The 21,191-nt window shown below is 42.5% G+C and overlaps 3 protein-coding genes across 18 annotated transcripts in view; all 3 read right to left on the bottom strand.

Moving 5' to 3' along the window:
- Window positions 1-221: 221 nt before the first annotated feature.
- On the bottom strand, window positions 222-5,841 carry rbm15b (RNA binding motif protein 15B). The gene has a single exon (XM_014168306.2). The coding sequence runs from the start codon at window positions 5,277-5,279 to the stop codon at window positions 2,724-2,726; it is 2,556 nt and encodes an 851-aa protein (XP_014023781.1). The 5' UTR covers window positions 5,280-5,841; the 3' UTR covers window positions 222-2,723.
- Window positions 5,842-6,109: 268 nt separating this feature from the next.
- manf (mesencephalic astrocyte-derived neurotrophic factor) lies at window positions 6,110-10,345 on the bottom strand. The gene is made up of 4 exons (XM_014168307.2): window positions 10,056-10,345; window positions 9,028-9,155; window positions 8,745-8,886; window positions 6,110-7,095 (listed from the first exon to the last, which is right to left on the bottom strand). The coding sequence occupies exons 1-4, from the start codon at window positions 10,144-10,146 to the stop codon at window positions 6,911-6,913; spliced, it is 546 nt and encodes a 181-aa protein (XP_014023782.2). The 5' UTR covers window positions 10,147-10,345; the 3' UTR covers window positions 6,110-6,910.
- A 1,740-nt stretch (window positions 10,346-12,085) lies between these two features.
- Window positions 12,086-21,191, bottom strand: part of dock3 (dedicator of cytokinesis 3) — a 371,769-nt gene continuing 362,663 nt past the window's right edge. For 15 of the 16 annotated variants that reach the window (XM_045705089.1, XM_045705091.1, XM_045705090.1 and 12 more), the window contains 2 exons: window positions 20,554-20,639; window positions 12,086-18,559 (listed from right to left, as the gene is read on the bottom strand). In XM_045705089.1, coding sequence (XP_045561045.1) covers window positions 17,924-18,559; window positions 20,554-20,639 — 722 coding nt within the window. In that variant the 3' untranslated portion in view covers window positions 12,086-17,923. The remainder of the gene's footprint in view (window positions 18,560-20,553; window positions 20,640-21,191) is intronic. The other variant, XM_045705103.1, reaches the window with a different exon arrangement.

Raw genomic sequence — 21,191 nt, 5'->3', positions numbered from 1 at the left:
GGGGTTTGTGGTATATGGCCAATATACCACGGCCAAGGGCGGTATCCAAGCACTCCGCGTTGCATCGTGCTTAAGATCAGCCCTTAGCGATATACCACACCTCCTCTGGCCTTATTGCTTCATTAGAATGCACCAACATGCCATATATTGTTTAACTGTCTGCCTGTATAACAATAAGCCATGAATTATCCTATCATGTGCAAATAAAGAAAACAAAAGGATTTAAAAAGAGAATAAAACGTTTAATTTCATTTTTCATACATGTTGAAACAACAGAGAAAACAATCAAACGGACTGGTTGGTTTGAGTACGTATACAAACCCCATTGACAATGGGTAGTGTCCTACTATGTGACAAAGTCATGTAAATTGGTCAGCATCGCATAGTTCACATAACAGAATAACAAACAAACCATAGATCTCATTCTCTGTTGGGCGTTTAAAGAAACTTTGCATACGGTAGTAGCGTCTAAAACCAATCTCATGTAGTGACAAAGCCAGAGTCCCAAATGGAGACGTAATCCCTACGTACAGCACTACGGTGGACCAGGGCCCTACGCAGGCCTTAGGGTGCTGTTTGGGAAGCAAAAAAACACTTTTCCTTTTAACTAACACCAGTCTGATGTTCTGTAGTGACAAACACTTTTCCTTTTAACTAACACCAGTCTGATGTTCTGTAGCGACAAACACTTTTCCTTTTAACTAACACCAGTCTGATGTTCTGTAGTGACAAACACTTTTCCTTTTAACTAACACCAGTCTGATGTTCTGTAGTGACAAACACTTTTCCTTTTAACTAACACCAGTCTGATGTTCTGTAGTGACAAACACTTTTCCTTTTAACTAACACCAGTCTGATGTTCTGTAGTGACAAACACGTTTTCCTTTTAACTAACACCAGTCTGATGTTCTGTAGTGACAAACACTTTTCCTTTTAACTAACACCAGTCTGATGTTCTGTAGTGACAAACACTTTTCCTTTTAACTAACACCAGTCTGATGTTCTGTAGTGACAAACACTTTTCCTTTTAACTAACACCAGTCTGATGTTCTGTAGTGACAAACACTTTTCCTTTTAACTAACACCAGTCTGATGTTCTGTAGTGACAAACACTTTTCCTTTTAACTAACACCAGTCTGATGTTCTGTAGTGACAAACACTTTTCCTTTTAACTAACACCAGTCTGATGTTTGTAGTGACAAACACTTTTCATTTTAACTAACACCAGTCTGATGTTTGTAGTGACAAACACTTTTCCTTTTAACTAACACCAGTCTGATGTTTGTAGTGACAAACACTTTTCCTTTTAACTAACACCAGTCTGATGTTTGTAGTGACAAACACTTTTCCTTTTAACTAACTCCAGTCTGATGTTCTGTAGTGACAAACACTTTTCCTTTTAACTAACACCAGTCTGATGTTCTGCAGTGACAAACACTTTTCCTTTTAACTAACACCAGTCTGATGTTCTGTAGTGACAAACACTTTTCCTTTTAACTAACACCAGTCTGATGTTCTGTAGTGACAAACACTTTTCCTTTTAACTATTCAAGAGTTAGTCCATTCATTCAGGTGATGTTTTCTTCAAATAAACATTAAAATGGCCCAGTATGATTCAAACAGACAGACATGTTTAAAACACACAATGCACCTAAACTAATAAATGAATAAAACATGTATTTCAGTGTTACAACATTGCTCAAAGAAACTGCATGGAGAAATTTAACTGGCTCCAACAGATCAGTGGGTGGATTTCATTTCTATTGCATGTTTGTGATTTTTTTTAAATGAAAAGAACAAAAATCAGATGATTTAAATAAATTGTAGAGGTAGCCCGTTCTGCCTTACAACCACAACAGAGTGTTGCATCAACAAGAGAGGAACGACGATCCTTTTCTCTCATATGCAAAATCATTTGCAAATAGGCTATAGGCTCATTCAGTACATTTTTAAAAAGTGAAAATAAACCAGCCATGAACATTATAATACCACATTAGGACCAAGACAGAAGTGTTAAGAAATAATATCTGTAGCTGAAACAATATTTCGAAAACAACAACGGTTTAAAATCAATAGCCAGTAAATAGCAGTGGAACTTGACCACTGGGTTGGAGGGTAAAATCTGTACATCAAAACAACTTCCTGCATGCAACAGCCAATCAGAGCACACGATTCTCAAATGAAGGTGGAACTTCTGGAATGGTGAAATAAAAACAAAAAACATACAAATCATATCATATGACAAATACTACCGTTGTAGAAGAAGCCTTTAGATATACTGCTTCGTCAGTTTAGTTCCACAATAAACAATCCCTCACTCAGTTGTAGTGTTTCACTTAAAGAAATGCAGACAAAATGTCTGTCCTGTCCTCCTCCAGTATTTTAATACAAAGTCTGTCAGTATGTCTCAAAAGATCCCTTGCTTGGAGTGACAGCAGCTCGGTCTCTGTTTGTAGTGACACTGTCTGTTAGGGGCATAGGTGCCGTAGAGAGGGACATAGGAACACCCCCAGTGAGAGGACGAGGTGTCTGTCTACAACAGTTCAGTCCCATTACACGGAAGTGAAACTGACAGCCATTACCACCACAGAGACAGAGAGTGGTGTCTTAATTAGCTATTGACAATCACTACTAGTTCCTTGCTCAAAGCTCAGTCTGTTGTTGACATGGATAAATAACAATGACAGCTAACACTATAGACAGAGAGGTGTCTTCTGTCTTAGTTAGGCAGAGTCATTGACAATCACAACCACCAGGTGCTCTTCATCCAGATTGTCCAAAGTTCTGCGAGGGGTCTGGAGGAACTGCTGGGAGAAGTCACAGGGGGGGAAGGCATAGAGCATGCCCCCCTTTCCCCCCTCCTTAGCCCCGCCTACAGGTAGACTGATCACTCCTGCAGCCTCCTTGTTCCTCAGGTAGGTAACCAGGTGACGGAGGAGTCTGATCTGTAGGCCTGGTTCAGGTGGAGGGGCCTCGCGGTCGATGGGGCCCTGGAGGGCCAGGAGAACAGCGTAGCCCTCGGACCCACCCTGCTTGATCCTCCTGGTGACCTCGTCCAGCCTGGTCTGGTCCATCCTCAGTCGCTGGGCGATCTTCAGCTGGGTCAGTTTCCCCTTGGCCTGGTGGTCCTTCATGACAGAGTGGAAGAACCCGGAGCCTCCCTCTAGCAGGTGCATGTTAGTGGGGAAGCAGGAGTTCTTCAGGGCGAAGTGACCGTGCCAGGCTTTGGTGAGGGTGGCGGCATACTCCGACAGCGTGCTGAGTGTCTTAGGGTCTTTATTAGGCATGTCAGACAAGGTGTGGTTGTTGTCGCTCGCATTTCTGTGGTTGCGGTCACGGTCTCGTTCCTTTTCCCTGTCCCCGCCGGTCTTCAGTCCTCCACCCCGGTCCTCGTTGGAGTGGCGGCTGCTGTCAGGGCTCTGTCCCCTGGGCTCGGTGGTGGAGTCTGGGGCTCTGACCCTGGCTCTGTCTGGGCTGTCCTCTGGAGAGGCTGGTCCTCCTCCCCTCACCTTGGACCTGCCTCTCTCCTTCTCCTGAGAGGGCCTGTCTAGGGAGAGACTGCGGCGTCTCCGTCTCTCCCCCCCAGCCCGCGCTGCGTCCCTCTCCTTCAGCCAGCGCTCTCGGCTGCGGCTCCGGGCTGCTCGGTCCCCCCGCCCTCCACGGGATCCCCCAAATGCTTCACCCCCCCTACGCTCCAGGCTCTTGGTTGGGCTGGTGAACTCTCTGTCTCCCCTGTCCCTGTCCAGCAGAGCCCTGTCTCTCTCCCGCTGGGTGAACAGGGCGTGGGAGGGGGGCGAACGGTCCCTGGCACGAAGCTCTCTCTCCAGGCTGCAGTCGCGGTGCCTCCCGCCGTAACCCTCTGGCAACAGGTCCAGGTGGGCAGGCAGGGGCACAGGGGGCTGGTACCCCGCTGGGTAGCTACGAGGAAGGGGCTCCTCCGCCTTGGCAAAGTCCACCCTCAGCCTCCGCTCTGGGCCTCCCAGGGGGAAACCTCTCATCTGGGCACAGGCGGCCTGGGAGGCGTCCAAGCTTTCATACTGAATATAGGCAAAATTGTCCCCTTTCACATAGTCTATGTTTCGGATGCTGCCGAAGCGGTCAAACTCACGGGCTAGTGCTGCTAGGGAGTTGCTAGGGCCGAGGCCACCTACCCAGAGTCTCGTGGTGGGGTTGGCTTTACCATAGCCAATCTTCACCGGGTTCCCACCGATCACGCGGCCCTGCATGGCTATCTTGGCCCGGTGAGCCATGTCTAAATTCTGGAACTTGAGGAAAGCGTAGGCTCCCCCCTGACCGCGCGCCGGTCGTTTAATCACAACTTCCTCAATGATGCCGTACTTATCGAAGCCTCTCCTCAGCTCGCCCTCGGTGACATTATGATCCAGGTTGCCAATGAACAGGTTCCTACACGCCCGCGCGTCGTCCTCTGGCTTTATGTCTTCGTGCTCGGGTACTGGCAGCCCGTATGGCCGCCCTCTCTCATCCAACATCCCGTAGTAATCCAAAATCCTCTCCCTCTCTCTGCTCAGTCCCAACCCCTCTACAGGGTAGTGTCTCAGTGGTCGGATGTCTCTGATACTGCTAACTCCTGCCCCTGGGGAGAGGGACCTCTGTCTATAAGGGGGATATGAGGCGCCATGAATGGGAATGTAGCTCACATCCGGCGGCGTGCAGCTGCGACGACGGACGTACATGGGCTCTACTTTAAGGGGGCGATCATACAGCACTAACCTGGTCTTGGCATGCCTGGCCTCTTTAGCGTCTTCCGGGTGACGGAAATTCACGTAGGCAACACGGCCCAGCTCTGGAGTGTGAGATAGTTTCACACTAACGTCCCCGAACTTTTTAAACTCGTGGAACAGTCCGTCTTCAACATGTTCGTCAGAAAGCACCGAGCCTAGATTGCTAATGAGCAACGATTTATATTCCAGAGTCCCCCCCGCTCCCCCCCGGGGGCCCAGTAGCTCGGTCGCCGCTTTGCCTTTAGGCAGGGCGGCTGTAGTCCGGAGAACGGGGCGGCCGATCAGACCGAGGTCGTGGTGTTGTTGTCGGTGGTGAAGTGGGTCTCCAGCGGCCCCGCGTTCCTCCCGGAGCCGTGTCTTTTCTCGTTCCCTACTCCTGCTCCGAGCATGTTGCCTTCGGCTTTCAGCGAGCAGCAAGGCAAGAGGCGGGGGCAGTATGTCCTCTCTCCGTGCCCCGTCTCGTTCCCGCTCTCTTTCCCGTATTCGTTTCGCTAAAGCCCGACTAGGACTGGAGTCCCTCCCGGCCTGTCGTTTCATTTTCAAACGATACCCAAACTTTTTAGCTAGGTAACGTTAGCTAGTTAGCAAGCCAGTGTCTGCAGAAACAATCCGGTCTGGAATCAAATGCCTCGATTTTTTTATCAGACGTTGCACAGATACGGACGATTTACTAACTTGTAACGAACGTCCACAACGTTGAGACTTTGTATTTATTGTGAATTAAAAGGATAAACACATTTAAAAACATTAGAGAACCTACATCAACGCCGCCATCTTGGACAAAAGGAATGTGCGCGTTCCGCCAATGGGAGGGGTTTGAGTCGACGTTGCGGGAGGGGTAGTGACGTGACATAGAAGGCATATTCCCCTAACCTCAATTTTACAAATAATATGCGACACAAATTACATAATTAGGCAGGATCATGTAAATGTAAACTGTATCGTGGAAACGTATACAGTGCCAACATGAAATAAACGTTGCGTGTATTTCTAGCTGATGACTATAGTGCATAGACGCATTGCAAAATATCATGTTTCACATTGTCAACACGCAAACCTACTGGAATAGACTCGCAGTAGGTGGTATTGATTCACAAAGAAGAAAAAAAAAAAAAAATCACATAGCTCAGTAGAAATGACCCTGCATCTGGTGAGAAAGTTTGACTTCGTTCCTTATATTAGTCATACATTAATGACATACATGTCTTCCATCAGTGAAATATGCTTTATGCAGTTCTTCAGAAGGCAGTCACGTTCAGGAAAAAAAGCTGAGAGTCATATGCTTTGGTAATGTAGTTAAGCCAGATAATTCAGTTGGTGCACAAGTATTCATACAAAATTTGATATACATCTGATCATGGCACTTCTGACACTGGGTTTTCGTATTTTAATGAAAAAGTAGAGCACAGTTGTAACAAACACTAGGTCTTACATGAAAGGTTCAGTGTGAAAGAACAGCACAATTTCCTTTCAAGTTGTCTTCTCATTTCCTTTCCCCTCCGTCTTAAATTCTATTTCCGGAGTGGCCACCCTTATCGGTAGAGGCTTAGGGACAGTATGGGTGCAGGTACTTGTTCTAGCCAAGTAGTGTCACACCACAGTATCACAACTCAAGGTCTTGATTTGCAGACTGATTAGTAGAATCAGGAACTTTACTTACTGCTTGCCTGGAATAAAATCCCTGCATGCACACTGTCTAGGACTCTCTGCCTAAAAGCTTGTCCACTCCTGTTCTATTTGATTATACCGTTAATAATTAAATCAAATAATAATGTCTATCCCTTCAAAAATAAACTAAAAAGGGCATGTACAGACTGTCGGGTGGTTCATATACCGCACAGCGAACATTTCACACCACAAAAATAACCTCAGGGCTACCATGGCCCCTAGTCACAAATTATCCCCCCAAATGGCACCCTATTCCCTACTTAATTCACTATTTCTGACCAGGACCCAGAGCTCTGGTCAAAAGTAGTGCACGATATAGGGGAATAGGGTACTATTTGGGAAACAGTATTGTCAGAGTTGAAGCGTGACCTAGGATCAGGTGGGTCCACCATTTCTTATTCATTATGATGTAAAAGGCAAAACGGATCCTAGATCAGCACTCCTACTCCGAAACACTGAAAACAAACCCAGGTCCGAATCCCCTCTTCCCCTCCATTTCGTTACAGATCAGTCCTTGCTTGGGCTGCGTTGGGGGCGTACTTGGGCATGAGTTCATTGATCTTGCGGATGAAGTCGGACTTCTCGGCACAGCCTTTACACGACTCTCCCCACTCCTCCAGGATCTTCTTCAAGTCCTTTACCTTCAGCTTCTTCAGGTCCACTGTGCTCAGATCCACCTGTTTGTCTGCAGGCAAGGGAGAAAGGGAGGTAAAGATTACAGTGTAACCGAGTTGGATTCGTAACCTCACTCCTCAGCTTTAAACGTCACTACGTGCTATGCCAAACGGCTAGCTTTTCGGTAGTGTAACTGGCTAAGAATGTTTCAGGAGGGTGGTCAAGTCTATGCAGCAGAGGATTCGAGATGGAGTAGCAGTAAGCAAGCACAGTGACACCCGTTTGATATTAAAAAAAAAAATCTATCAATAAAAAGGTCAAGAGACTGAACACTATTCTATGCTCCAATGTGATTTACTGACAACATGGGAGCATACAGAACGCAGAGTTATTCTCCACCTTCTATATAGAGAGAGAAGGATCACATTTCACTGTCAGGGCAATCAGTCCCACACAAACCTCCACAGACAGGCCATGGTACGGTAACGACGTTCAAAATAGGTCCTCGTCCGATACCCGTGTTTGTGTATATACTGTAAATAGATTGTACAATATAGGTCCAAACCCTGCCTACATACACCGTGTTTAGACTATGATCCACAAACAATTATCCACTGGAATTGTGACTGCTGTAAAGAACACTATTGACTAAACGTTTTCTAGTAGTCTCATGAGACTAAAACTATGGGAAGTAACAAAGGAGAAAACGGGGAAAGAGGAGAAATGTCCCGTGTGGCTCAGAAGGTATAGCAGTATTTGTAACGCCAGGGTTGTGGGTTCCATTCCCACGGGGGACCTGTAAGAAACATGTATACACTAAGTCGCTCTGGATACAAACATCTTCTACACTGAACTAAAATATCAAATGGAACATGTTCAGTGTTGGTACCATGTTTCCAAGAGCTGAAATAAAAAGATCCCTGAAAATGTTCCATAAGCACAAATAGCTTATTTCTATCGAATATTGTGCACAAATGTGTTTACATCCCTGTTAGTGAGCATTTCTCCTTTGCTAAAAATAATCCATCCACCTGACAGGTGTGGCATATCAAGAAGCTGATTAAACAGCATGATCATTATACAGGCGCACCTTGTGCTGCGGATAATAAAAGGCCACTAAAATGTGCAGTTTTGTCACACAACGCCACAGATGTCTAAAGTTGAGGGAGTGTGCAATTGTTGCCAGAGCATTGAATGTTCATTTCATAAGCTACAGACAATGAAGACAATTGCCTTTTTGAAACATTTTTTTTTTTTTTAAATCGATGGCAATTTGAATGCACAGAGAGATGCCATAACAAGATCCTGAGGCCCGTTGTCATGCCATTCATCCACTGCCATCACCTCATGTTTCAGCATGATAATGCACCGCCCCATGTCACAAGGATCTGTACACAATTCCTGGAAGCTGAAAATGTCCCAGTTCTTCAATGGCCTGCATACTAGCGGTTAGAGCATTGTGGCAGTAACAGAAAGATCGCTGGTTCGAATACCCGAGCCGCATACTAGGTAATGTGAAATGGCTCCACCTGGGGCGGCAGGTAGCCTCGTGGTTTGAATACCCGCACAGACAAGGTGAAAAATCTGGTAATGTGCCTTTGAGCAAGGCACTTAAGCCTAATTTGCTACAGGGGCACTCTACTATGGCTGACCCTCTAAAATAACACTTCACTGCACCTATCCAGTGTATGTGACAACAATACTTTTTTTTTTTTTTACCATATTTCAGTTCACAGATCTGACTGTCCTTCTTCTTTAGTTTCTCACAGATCTTGTCCACTGGTGAATGGTAGCTCAGGGGCTTGGAGATTTCATTGAGGATTTTGGTGGCTGCGTCATTTGTTCCACCAATGTAGTAACACTAGGGTACAGAAGGAAGAAAAGAACAGCAATGAAGCAACAAACCCAGTGGATAATCTGGATAGGACACAATGTAACTACTTAAAAATCGACTTGACTTCCATTAAAGTAAAACAAAAAAAGATTAGCCTAAATCACTTACAAATCGGTTTTCCTTGCCCTTGACATCTTTGCAGGTTTTGACGAGTTCCTTCTCGATGTCCGCGCTGGTAAATTTAACATGGTTGTCTTGTAATGACTGGTAGAACCGACCCAGAAAGCTCACACACACTGCAAGACAAAACAACAAGGCAGCCATCGGTAGGATTGTAATGTGGTGACACATCAGGACTTATGCATTACCTTATAGGCTAGCTAAACCTAGGATAAAACAAACATTTCATCTAATGTTAATCTATACCAGAAATAGGTTTAACTCCAGTTGTTGTGGACATTACCCAGGATTTAGGCCTACAAACCTAAGAATTATGTTCTGGTCAGTCTGTTATGATACGTATGGATAAGCCTGACCAAATCTACTTAAGTAAGTATGATCAGCCATCACATCTATGATAAGAATAACAACTTGACAAAGGACTCAAGAAGCACATTACCTCACCAACTGAAACCACATGCAGCAACTGGGGCAGCAGGTAGCCTAGTGGTTAGAGCGTTGGGCCAGTAACCGAAAGGTTGCTAGATTGAATCCCCAAACTGACAAGGTACAAATCTGTTGTTCTGCCTCTGAACAAGGAAGTTAACCCACTGTTCCTAGGCTGTCATTGTAAATAAGAATTTGCTCTTAACTGACTTACCTAGTTAAATAAAGAAAAAGGATAAACACTTTTTTTTAAACTTGCCTGGGGCACAAGGCTTTAATGAGCGATATGACTCTTCTTTGAGAAGTACTGACTAAGCTAGCCAGATACAGCAAACTACAACACTTTTAAAAAACAAACATTTAAATTCAAGAGAACACATTGAAAATAGATCTTAGCTATTGTATCCAGCAAGACAAAATCCATTTGATGAAGATTGTTGTACAGCTCCATGAATTATCAGTCATAGGTTTCACAACATACGTTGCCATAACACTTAGCTACTAATAACTATATCCATAGTTACAGTGACGTGTGTGAGTGTATGTATGTATGTATATATATATATATATAATGAGACAAACCAACCCACCTTCACACTCCCCATCTTTCAAAGCGTCGCTACTACTAGGTACCAAAGCTAGCACCGCAAGGGCGACCGACAAACTACTCAAACACAACATTTTACGATGAATAACGTATTCTATTAGCTAGTTAGATGTAAACGTAACGATACAAAACTATTTAGCTACAAATGACAGCTACACATGTGCATCCCAGAGTCGACACCGGTAAAGTGAGCACGCAATGTCCTGATTCTGCGAAGCTTCCTGCTAAACACGTAAACCTATGCAGGATTCCCATTGGTACTCATTTTACTCTCTAGAACACGATTGGTTTGTTTTCTGAAACGTTCCACGCACATTTCTCTGATTGGCCACGTGCTCTTCGTTCCGGGGACATCGTCCAGTTGGCGCCATGCGATTGGATTAGAGCTCTGTATGTTAATTTACAGCAGAGATCTATATATAATGACGAGATGCTCACGTCTCAGCCCAAACAATGGGTGTCGTCCCAAAGGCGAGAAGGCAGGCGAAAAGGTTCAAAATAAGCCCATAGAAACGCATTGGTCTTATTTTGGACAGCTTTTGATGAGAATGAAACCTTTCGTTTGGCCTCTCCCTCTCTGTTGACAGTCATATCTGATCATTTCCGGTAGAAACATCGGGCATAGAGCAGAAAGTGACTGCTCTTTATTCATTGGGGTAATGCTGTCTGTGTACATTTATTTAATATGATTTAATATAGGTAATATAATAGAAAGCACAATGATATGGTGTCCTCTCTGGTTCAGGCTGTTTCACAGAATGTTGGCGTAAATAAGGCAACCACACATTTATGCTGCGTTCATGTGCTAGTCGGAAATAGGTTGTAGTTGCGAACTGGTTGTCGTTATACACGTGCCACAGTCAACCAGTCAGCAAGTAAGACATTTCAGAGTTTCCTAGTTCCGGCTAGCCATTGAACGCGCCACAAGCTGTGTCTTCGTCTCCGTATCACAGACAGAACAAGGAAACCCGATTTTGATAAACTCCCATATCTACTGGGTGAAATACCACAGTGTGACATCACAGCAGCAAGATTTGTGACATGTTGCCACAAGAAAAGGTCAACCAGTGAAGAACAAACACCATTGTAAATACAACCCATATTTATGCTTATTTATTTTCCCTTTTGTACTTTAACCATTTGTGCATCGTTACAACACTGTATATATACCAAATATGACATTTGTAATGTCTTTATTATTTTGGAACTTCTGTGAGTGTAATGTTTACTGTTAATTTTTATTGTTTATTTCACTTTTGTATATTATCTACCTCACTTGCTTTGGCAATGTTAACACACATGTTTCCCATGCCAATAAAGCCCCTTGAATTGAATTGACAAGGAGTGAGATGTTTCACCGGATGTATACATCTGAAGAGTCTGGAGTTAATTTCCACTTCCCACCAAATATGGTGAGGAGAGGAAAACCAGTGGCCGGCAGCGGGAGAGTTTGAAGCGACATGGAACTGTGCTGACATTCTGCAATATTTTTCATTGATGAAACATCTGATATCAATACAGTTTTATGTCCCCAAAACAATAATCTGTTGCGAACAGATTGGACTAAGTTTTGTAGACTTTACCTTTGGCCAAAGTATCTAAAGTTGTTTAGTAGTGCGAGGGCGAATTGAGTCATTGCACACGCTCACTTCTAGCGGAAATATACAAAATACTTGCTAGAACGCGCCAATAGGATCTCGCTAACTCGTGCTTGGCTCTTCCCACCTCCTTGCCTGTTCTGTCCACTATGATTCATTTGCTCCCATTGGAAACAACAGGCTGTGGTGTATCCTGAGTGTTATACAAATCTATGGTGGTACTAAACAGCATATCAAATTACCTTACCAATTTAGAAGTTTAGCTAAAGAACCCCAAACAAAAGTATTTGTGAATGGTGTTGAATCAGATGAAATTATACATTTACAGTACAAGCAAATGCTAGGATAATGACCTAGTTATGTACTTTCCCATCACTTTAACAACTGATAAATAATGACAAGTTGGAAGCAGCAGTGAGTCAATAAAACATGATCTTTAATGTTAGGCATTAATAATAATTAATAAATTCCACATCACAGTAGTTGAAGTGAGTAGGAAAAAAGTGTGTATGTATTTACATCTAAAATCCACATCACAGTTGATTCATGCTAACACAATATATACAAGAAATTACTTTTAGAGTAATTAAAGGTTTTGTATTCCGTAAGAGTGACAGAAGAAGAACGTATCCCACTAACTGTCCAGAATTGATGCAAAACACACAAAATAATAATCAAAATAATTAGGCAAAATGAAATAAGTCACATTTTTTGTATGTTTTTGTCTAGTTTTTCTATGTTTTAAAAACACATTTACATCAGAAAGTACAAGGCAGACAATTAATAATCACAATCTTTACATGGTTTGCCCTTTTTAGCCTTATAAATACACTGCGTTGTCATGGTTATTTAAAGATAATAGAGAAGAGCCTGACAAGGTGGTCTGGAGGTAAAGAACTGCAATGATTTCAAAAATGTTTTGTACCCCCCCCCAACCTAGATCCTACTGCAGGTTTCTATATTTACAAAGAACGACTGAAAAATTAAACACTTTCATGAGTACTGTTCTTGCTTCCTATTCCACTCAACTGTCTCCATTTTTCATTTTATTTATTTAACCTTTATTTTACATTGGCCCTGACTTGCCACAAAGTAAGACTAAACAACCGTTTATTCATATTAAATGATAGGCGACATATAATCAAATACTCTGTACCCAGTTCCCAGAACAGTGTGTCATTCTGCTGGATATGCTCAATACACTAGACACAGATCAATAGTAATGTGTGCGTTTGAAAGTCAAGTGTGTATGGAATAATTGTTTGAGTAGAAAACAATATGGGAATTTCTACTGAACAAAAAAAATAAATGCAACATGTAAAGTGTTGGTCCCATGTTTCATGAGCTGAAATAAAAAATCCTAGACATTTTTCATATGCACAAAAAGCTGATTTCTCTCAAATTTTGTTCACAAATTTGTTTACTTCCATGTTAGTGAGCATTTATCCTTCGCCAAGATAATCCATCCACCTGACAGGTGTGGCATATCAAGAAGCTGATTAAACAGCATGATCATTACACAGGTGCACCTTGTGCTGGGGACAATAAAAGGCCACTCTAAAATGTGCAGTTTTGTCACACAACACAGAGCTATTTCCAGATACTTGAATATTAATGTCTCTACCATAAGCTGCCTCCAATGTTATTGAGGAGTATTTCTGTCTGTAATAAAGCCATTTTGTGGGGGAAAACTTATTTTTGATTGGCTTGGCCTGGTTCCCCAGTGGGAGGGCCTGACTGCCAAGTGGGTGGACCTATGCTCTCCCAGGCCCACCCATGGCTGCACCCCTGCCCAGTTATCTGAAATCCATAGATTAGGGCCTAATGAATTTAAGTTGACAGATTTCCTAAAATGAACTATAACGCAGCAAAATCTTTGAAATCGTTGCATGTTGCGTTCATATTTTTGTTCAGTATATATATATATATATATATATATATATATATATGTGTGTGTGAATTTATAGAAATAAATCAAATACATTGAGAGACTGCATAGGTCATATGCATAACATGTTCCTTCATATCCTCTGCTCATATTGAAATAAAATAATGAATGAAAGTATGCTATTATCTTTAAATTATTTTACATTTATGATTTGAAAAGTTCAATGAAAACAAGGAGGAATTCCTGCTTTTTCAGCAACATAGCTCATAGAGATACAGTTGCCTACCATAACTAACTGATAGTGTTACACTGGCTTGTGTTGTCCACGAACACACGTTCAAAGAAAATCACTTCTCCACACCACACATCCATCATATCATTCAACCAGTCTGCAGTAGTGGTCCGAGGTTTTGGCCTTGTCATGTATATTAGTCGCATACCAGTAGTGACTATATTAGTCCTCTATATCAGAAGCCCATATTTTCTCCTCTCATATCACATCCTCCAACTCTTCAATCCTCTAACACTTAGAATGATGATTCGTCTTAGTAGACCAGGAGTGCCAGGCCAGGAGGTGAAAGTGGGTGAGCCCTGCCGACGAGGGGACCCTGGTCAAGTCAATGTGCCCTTGAGCAAGACACTTAACCCTAATTGCTTCTGTAAGAGTCTGCTCAAAAAGTCCTTCTCACAGGACAATGGATAACCTTCTAGGTGCATTTTCAACACTCCTTTCTCTTGAGCTCGAGTTCCATCATCCCAAAGAGTACAATCATCACATAACGGACACAAAACAACCATATAGACAGGAGAGTAGTAGTGTGTGACATTGCTTTTGACATGTTTCAAGTGTTATATCACGTGTTCCAATATCATACATGTTCTCTATTAGCTACAAATAAACATTAGAAAATAAATTAAATTCAGTCGATTCATTTAAAAATAAAAGTCCTTCTACATAAGGAGGCCTGCACCTATACCCCATTACTTAGAGTAGTATATACTGTGTGTAGCCATGTCCCTTCTGAGACGAGGGGAAAGTACATGATAGAAATCCCCCACTGTGAAGGAGAACATCGGGACATGAGAGCACCGTAAAAAAAAAAAAAAACGTTCTCAAGATTGGATGGTTGAATTGAAGCCAATCTACACATACAGTATCTACACACACGCGCTTCCTGTAACCGTCTCGTTAGTATAATGCCTCTTGAAAAAGGTAAATGGTCAATAGAAGCTGTAGTATCTCTATTAGCTACAAGTCCAACATTTTGTACTATGGTAATGATATACAATAATGTTAATAAAATAAAAACAAATGTATTTACACAGGTGAGAGAAAGACAGTCTTATAAATAATGAAAAAGTAATACCCCACTTCATGGTTATCAAATCTCCCCTTTCAACTATCTAAAACAACAGACCTTAGGCCTACTGTATTTTGAGAGTGAGAGCGAAAGAGCGAGAGAGAGAGCGACAGACAGAGACAGAGACAGAGAGAGAGAGACACAGAAAGAGAGAGACAGAGAGAGAGGCACACACACACACAACACCTGAACAACAAGCTGGAAGAAGAAAGGAATTCGATGTGGAGCAGGCTCTGATCCAGGATCTGTGTCTGTGAAGAACCAGCAGTGTTGTCACAAAGCAGATCAGATCACAAGGTAGATACAGGAGAAAGTCATTGGAGTTTATCTCGAAGGAGGCAGGGAGAAGGATGCATACGGATGTCTAAAAGCAGAATCAGCTGTACATTGTGATCAACACTGAATAGTCAAGACATATCAATGATTAGAAACAAGGATATCTTTAGTTCAGTCTATTCTCTGCTCCTAGCATGCGTCAGGTAGTCCAGTGGGCAGTACTAGCCAGGGTTAAATCACTTATTACACTGAATGGAACATGCACACATAAAAGTACCAAATAAAACACAAATCACACAATTATAATAATCATTTTTCTATAAATATCATCCATCTAAATGATGTTATTCCAATGTTCATGTCTTCCCAGATACAAGTGCACATCACTAAGCAGCTACAGTGGCTTGTCTTATCTTGCATATTGTTCTGTTTTTACATAGTCCTCATCAAGTCATCAATTCCCCTCTGTCAATCCGTGATATAGGGATTCATGTATAAATAATCTAATATTAATATACTATATATAATTATTTCTTTACTACACATAGTAATAAACTTGCAGATTTTCATCTCCTCTAAAAATATAGACTTTTCTTTGTACTGTAGTGTGTAACACGCTGCGAACTGAACAGAAAATACATTTTTAATAAACCAACCAACCCAAAGTAAAGAGTTATGCAGCCTTTAAGACTGCAAAGTGACATCTTTTGAAATGGCTTGCATTCACCAGCCAGGCAGTTATTCCCTAACCATAATGGATAATAAGTCTTTATAGTGGCTGAGTGATCTGGCTGTGGCAGCGCACAACTATAAAGAGGACGACTGTGTAATGAAGCATTACAACACTATTTAAGCCTATTACTGTCTGTCTGTCAAGGCAATGCTCTGCCTGAGAGGATAAGTCGTAAGGAGGAGGAAGTGTGTGTTTATCAAGAGGCGTGATCTGTTCTGATCGCTTCCTCTCTCTCTCTCTCTCTCCCTCTCTCTCAGCTAGTTGCATCGCTGAGTTCATTATTATTACACCAATACCACTTTAGTGTCCTATAAAAGTTAATTAATAAACAATCGTAATATAAAGACTACCACACCTCAACAATAATACTAATCTATCCGAAGCCCAATACAACCCAAGAGTCTACTTAACCCATCTTCATTTCTTCATACAATACAAGTGTGAATAGAATAAAACAAGTGGTTTTTGGTGCTGCAGAACTAAGTGCTAAAGTGCTGCTTCTCTACAACTGAAAAGATCATAGGTCATGGTCTAGCAAGCTTTACTCTATCCCAGCTTTGCTTCAATTAACTCAATTAATTAAATGTCTGGTAATTGGTTTAAAAATCCATGTTTTCTCTTTGTGCAATGATTTGGAACCTGCATGTGGACCTGAACTATCATTCATTAGAATTACTGTACAGATTAAAATGTTTCCAAAAGGTCTGTGCAAGTAATGCGTGAGACAATTTAGAGAAAGGGCATTCAAATAAGCACTGAAATGAAAAGACTGAGCCCCATACCACACACACACACACACACACACACACACACACACACACACACACACGTTGGTTGTTTAGCAACAAAACCGATGCGTGTGTAACTATGGGGCAAAACAGACGGGGTTGGCTTAAATTGTTAACAACATGTAAACTACAGTGAGCTCCAAAAGTATTAGGAGAGTGACATTTGCTGTTGTTGTTTTGGCTCTGTAGTCCAGCACTTTGGATTTAAAATGATACGATGAGGTTAAAGTGCAGATTGTCAGCTTTAATTTGAGGGTATTTCATCCATATCAGGTGAACCATTTTCCAAATTACAGCCCTTTTTGTACATAGTCCCCCCATTTTAGGGGACCGAATGCATTGGGACAAATTCACTTATATGTGTATTGAAGTAGTCCAAAGTTTAATATTTGGTGCCATATTCGTATAGAAATGAATTGTAAATAATCTATTGTGTCATTTTGGAGTCAAATATTGTAAATAAGAATAGATTATGTTTCTAAACACTTCTACATTAATGTGGATGCTACCATGATTATGGACAGTCCTGAATTAATCATGGATTTTATTTTTATTTAACCTTTATTTAATTAGGGAAATCAGTTAAGAACACATTCCTATTTTGCCGGCATCAAAAGTAAAACAAGTATTAATGGGTGACTGACTGTGATCAGACCACCATCTAATTGGCCTTCATAGAACAGAATTTCCACGTGGACGGGGATATTGGAAATTTAATCAAAGCCTATTGGATGACAATTTGTTCTTAACTATGACAAAATAATTAATTATTGACTATTTTCTGCACAACAAATACTTAACTTGTTACTACTTTAATAAATAGAAGTGAATTTGTCCCAATACTTTTAGTCCCTTAAAAACAGGGGGACTATGTACATAAAGTGCTGTAAGCACAGTACTTTAACCTCAGTCATTGTATCATTTTACATTTAAAGTGCTGGACTACAGAGCCAAAACAACAAAAAATGTGTCACTGTCCCAATGGGCATGCCTCGACCAACCATGCCTCGACCAACCAAGTGCCAGTTCAGGAGAATGTAACATTACAGAACGTTCAGATAGAAATATATTTAATGTAGAACATATATGATTGTCTGTCAGAAAGAATAAGGGGAAATCATGTGTGTCCGCTCTATCTAATCTATTTCTATCTGAAACGTTCAGAATGTTTCACATGACTGTCTGAATACACCCCCAGGCCTCCTCTTCACTCTTCGGCGATGCCGTGCTCCCACGCCACTTTTGCCTGCTCTTCCTTAGAGGTGATGAGAGGCTGAGAGATCTTGCGTGGCATGGGCATGGGCCTGGCGGGAATACACCCCTCCTCCTCAGGGATACACACCTCTCTCAGGTAGGGCTTGGGGGGCAGGGCGGGTGGAGGCTGGTGGCGGTAGTGGGGCAGGTTCTGGATGTTAAGGGTATGGGCCTCTGGGAGGACGGGGCTGATTGGAACCACGATATTGGTGATGAGTGGGTTGATCACCCCGGGAGAGGAGTGGCTACGACAGGGAGGGGGCTTGGAGCCATCCAGGACCTCTGACTCAGAGATACTGTAACGCACAGGCAGGTAGGAACCAGAGGGGGAGTCCATGCCCAGGTCCTCTCCGTCTGTGGCCCAGGTAGAGTGTGCCATGCTGGGGGTGACGGAGACAGTGTCCAGGGCATCTGCTGGATGTCTGGTTGTTCCATGAGACTCGGTGGAGCATGACTGGCCCATGAAGTTGCTCTCGCTCAGGGAGGAGACGCCGGAGGAGGCGCTACCGGAGAGAGTTGAGTTACTGCCATCCAGGCCGGACTGGGACTGGGGACTGGTGGGCGAGGCAGGTATAGGGTGCAAGGCTGACTGTGGAGGAAAACGATGGGGCAAAAGGTTACTCTTATAGATAAATGACAGACATACCGATTTGCATTTCCCATTTGTGTGAGGCGTAAAAACAAGATGAAAACGACTAAGCACAGATATAAAGTAAACAGAAGCCAGCTAAACTCAAAGACCAATGTGTCAAGGAGGTGGTTATTGACGTAGCAGGTTGCAGCGTGGGAGGCACAGCTTGTCCCATGAATTAATCATATAAAATTGAGGATTAGCTGATAACTGCGAAACAAACATTCTGGATAACATAGAAAACCTTGAACTATTTATTGATCAACATTTTGATATGCTCGAAAAAGAATCAGATACATCGAAGCGAACAAGAGAAGACCTTTCCTCGAGCTCTGAGAGCGAAACTGAAGGGAAGCCACCGTCTAAAATTAGAAATGTAACATTGTAGGGGAACGTTTTTAGAACTTACAAGTATGAGCGAGTAGTTAAAAAGCTGGATCTATTGCCTGGGCTACTGGGGAAGGATGAGGCCTTTAAAAACAGGAATGGATTATAGTAATAAAATGATGGAAGAAATACCCGAAAAAAACCGACCGTGGACTCCCGAAAAAAAACGACCGTGGACTCCCGAAAAAAAACGACCGTGGACTCCCGAAAAAAAACGACCGTGGACTCCCGAAAAAAAACGACCGTGGACTCCCGAAAAAAAACGACCGTGGACTCCCGAAAAAAACAATGAAAGCCGAATGACTTGTTCTAAAGCATAGAAGTATGAAGAATAATATTGTTATAATGGGAATAATGGAGGAGGAAAACTAAAACTATCAGACAACGGAGGAAAAAGTCAAGGTGTTCATGAAACGTAATCTCAAGATGACGAACAGGTGGATACAATTGATTTTTCAAAGGGCTCACTGTTTCGGTGGCAGAGCGGAGGGAAGGCCCTGTCCGATCGTAGCTATGCTAACTCACAACAAAATGAAAATTGCATTGTTACAACAGAATAGGGAACTGAAAAACACCCTGTTCTCTAATAATGACCAATTTCTCCATGAAATAGTGGAGACGACGTGCCCTGTACTCCACTTTCAAAACGCTCCGAGCAGAGAAGCAGAATGTTTGTCTAGTGGTCTAAGATTACAACGTGGGAGAATGCCAAGCGTGTGCAAAGCTGTCAACAAGGCAAAGGGTGGCTAATTTGAAGAATACATTTTTTTTGTGGTTACTACTTGATTCCATGTGTTATTTCATAGTTTGGATGTCTTCACTATTATTCTACAATGTAGAAAATAATAAAAAATAAAATAAAACCCTGGAATGAGTAGGTGTGTCCAAACTTTTGACTGGTACTGTATATGTAGCAGAAAAGCTGTAAAAAATAAATAAAAACTAAAAACTAAATGGTGGATGGGTTAATAAAAATAAATAAAAAGACGAATGTGTCAAAAACACAGTCACACATACAATACATTACATACACAACCACACACGGAGCAACAAGCATCTCTACAGTTATACAATACTCTACAGCCTTGCACTCTTTTAGCCCTGCTCACTCACTGCTACTGAAGGACTGAGAGGAAACTGGAGTAGAGGGGGGACCAGACCAGACAAAACTGGACCAGATCTGGGTTCAAATACTATTTCAAATCACTTCATATGCTTTATCTGTGCTTGATTGAGACCAAAACTCATTAAACAAAATGCTTCAACTTTTATTTGCACCAAAGAAAACAAGTGATAAACAACAATACAGATAAAAACACATACTAATAATAGAAACTATGTGCAGGTTGGAAGTCCGAGGGCTGATATGAAAACCACAACACAACAAAAAACCTATATGCAATGCATGAGTGAGAGACCAAAACTGAAAACATTTGCAATCTCAAACTTCAGGTCAGGCTAAAGCAAATCCTCAAAAAGTATTTGAAAGACTTCATATAGTACTTGAACCCAGGTCTGGACTGAACAGGTCAGGACGGTAGGCTACACTAGGCCAGGGAGGGTACCTTTCGTAAAGAGGAGCGCGCAGGGAGAGCTGGAGGGAGGTCGCTGATCTGGTGGTGGAAAGCATCAAAGTGCATGGAGAAGTGTCCTATAGAGGGAGACACACAGCAGGACAGAACAACGGATTGGTTGGTTGGAAATATACAGAACTAAAACCGGGAGGGGGGGAGGGGGGTAGAAAGAGAATGATCTGGAGCAGGATAAACAGGCCTCTGACTAGGCTACAGAACAGTCCCCTTGAGAGGATCAGGTAGGATTAGGGTTGGTGGGTAGATGGAGGGGATAGGATCAGGTAGGATCAGGGTTGGTGGGGGGGGTAGATGGTGGGAATAGGATCAGGTAGGATCAGAGTTGGTGGGTAGATGGTAGGAATAGGATCAGGTAGGATCAGGGTTGGTGGGAATAGGATCAGGTAGGATCAGAGTTGGTGGGTAGATGGTAGGAATAGGATCAGGTAGGATCAGGGTTGGTGGGTAGATGGAGGGGATAGGATCAGGTAGGATCAGGGTTGGTGGGTAGATGGTAGGAATAGGATCAGGTCGGATCAGAGTTCGTGGGCAGATGGAGGGGATAGGATCAGGTAGGATCAGGGTTGGTGGGTAGATGGAGGGGATAGGATCAGGTAGGATCAGAGTTGGTG

Source organism: Salmo salar, chromosome ssa22 (assembly GCF_905237065.1).
Source record: "Salmo salar chromosome ssa22, Ssal_v3.1, whole genome shotgun sequence".
In the NCBI taxonomy this organism is placed as follows: domain Eukaryota; kingdom Metazoa; phylum Chordata; class Actinopteri; order Salmoniformes; family Salmonidae; genus Salmo; species Salmo salar.
Note: the sequence above shows the minus strand (reverse complement) of the source record. Positions and strands in the feature narration are given on the sequence as shown.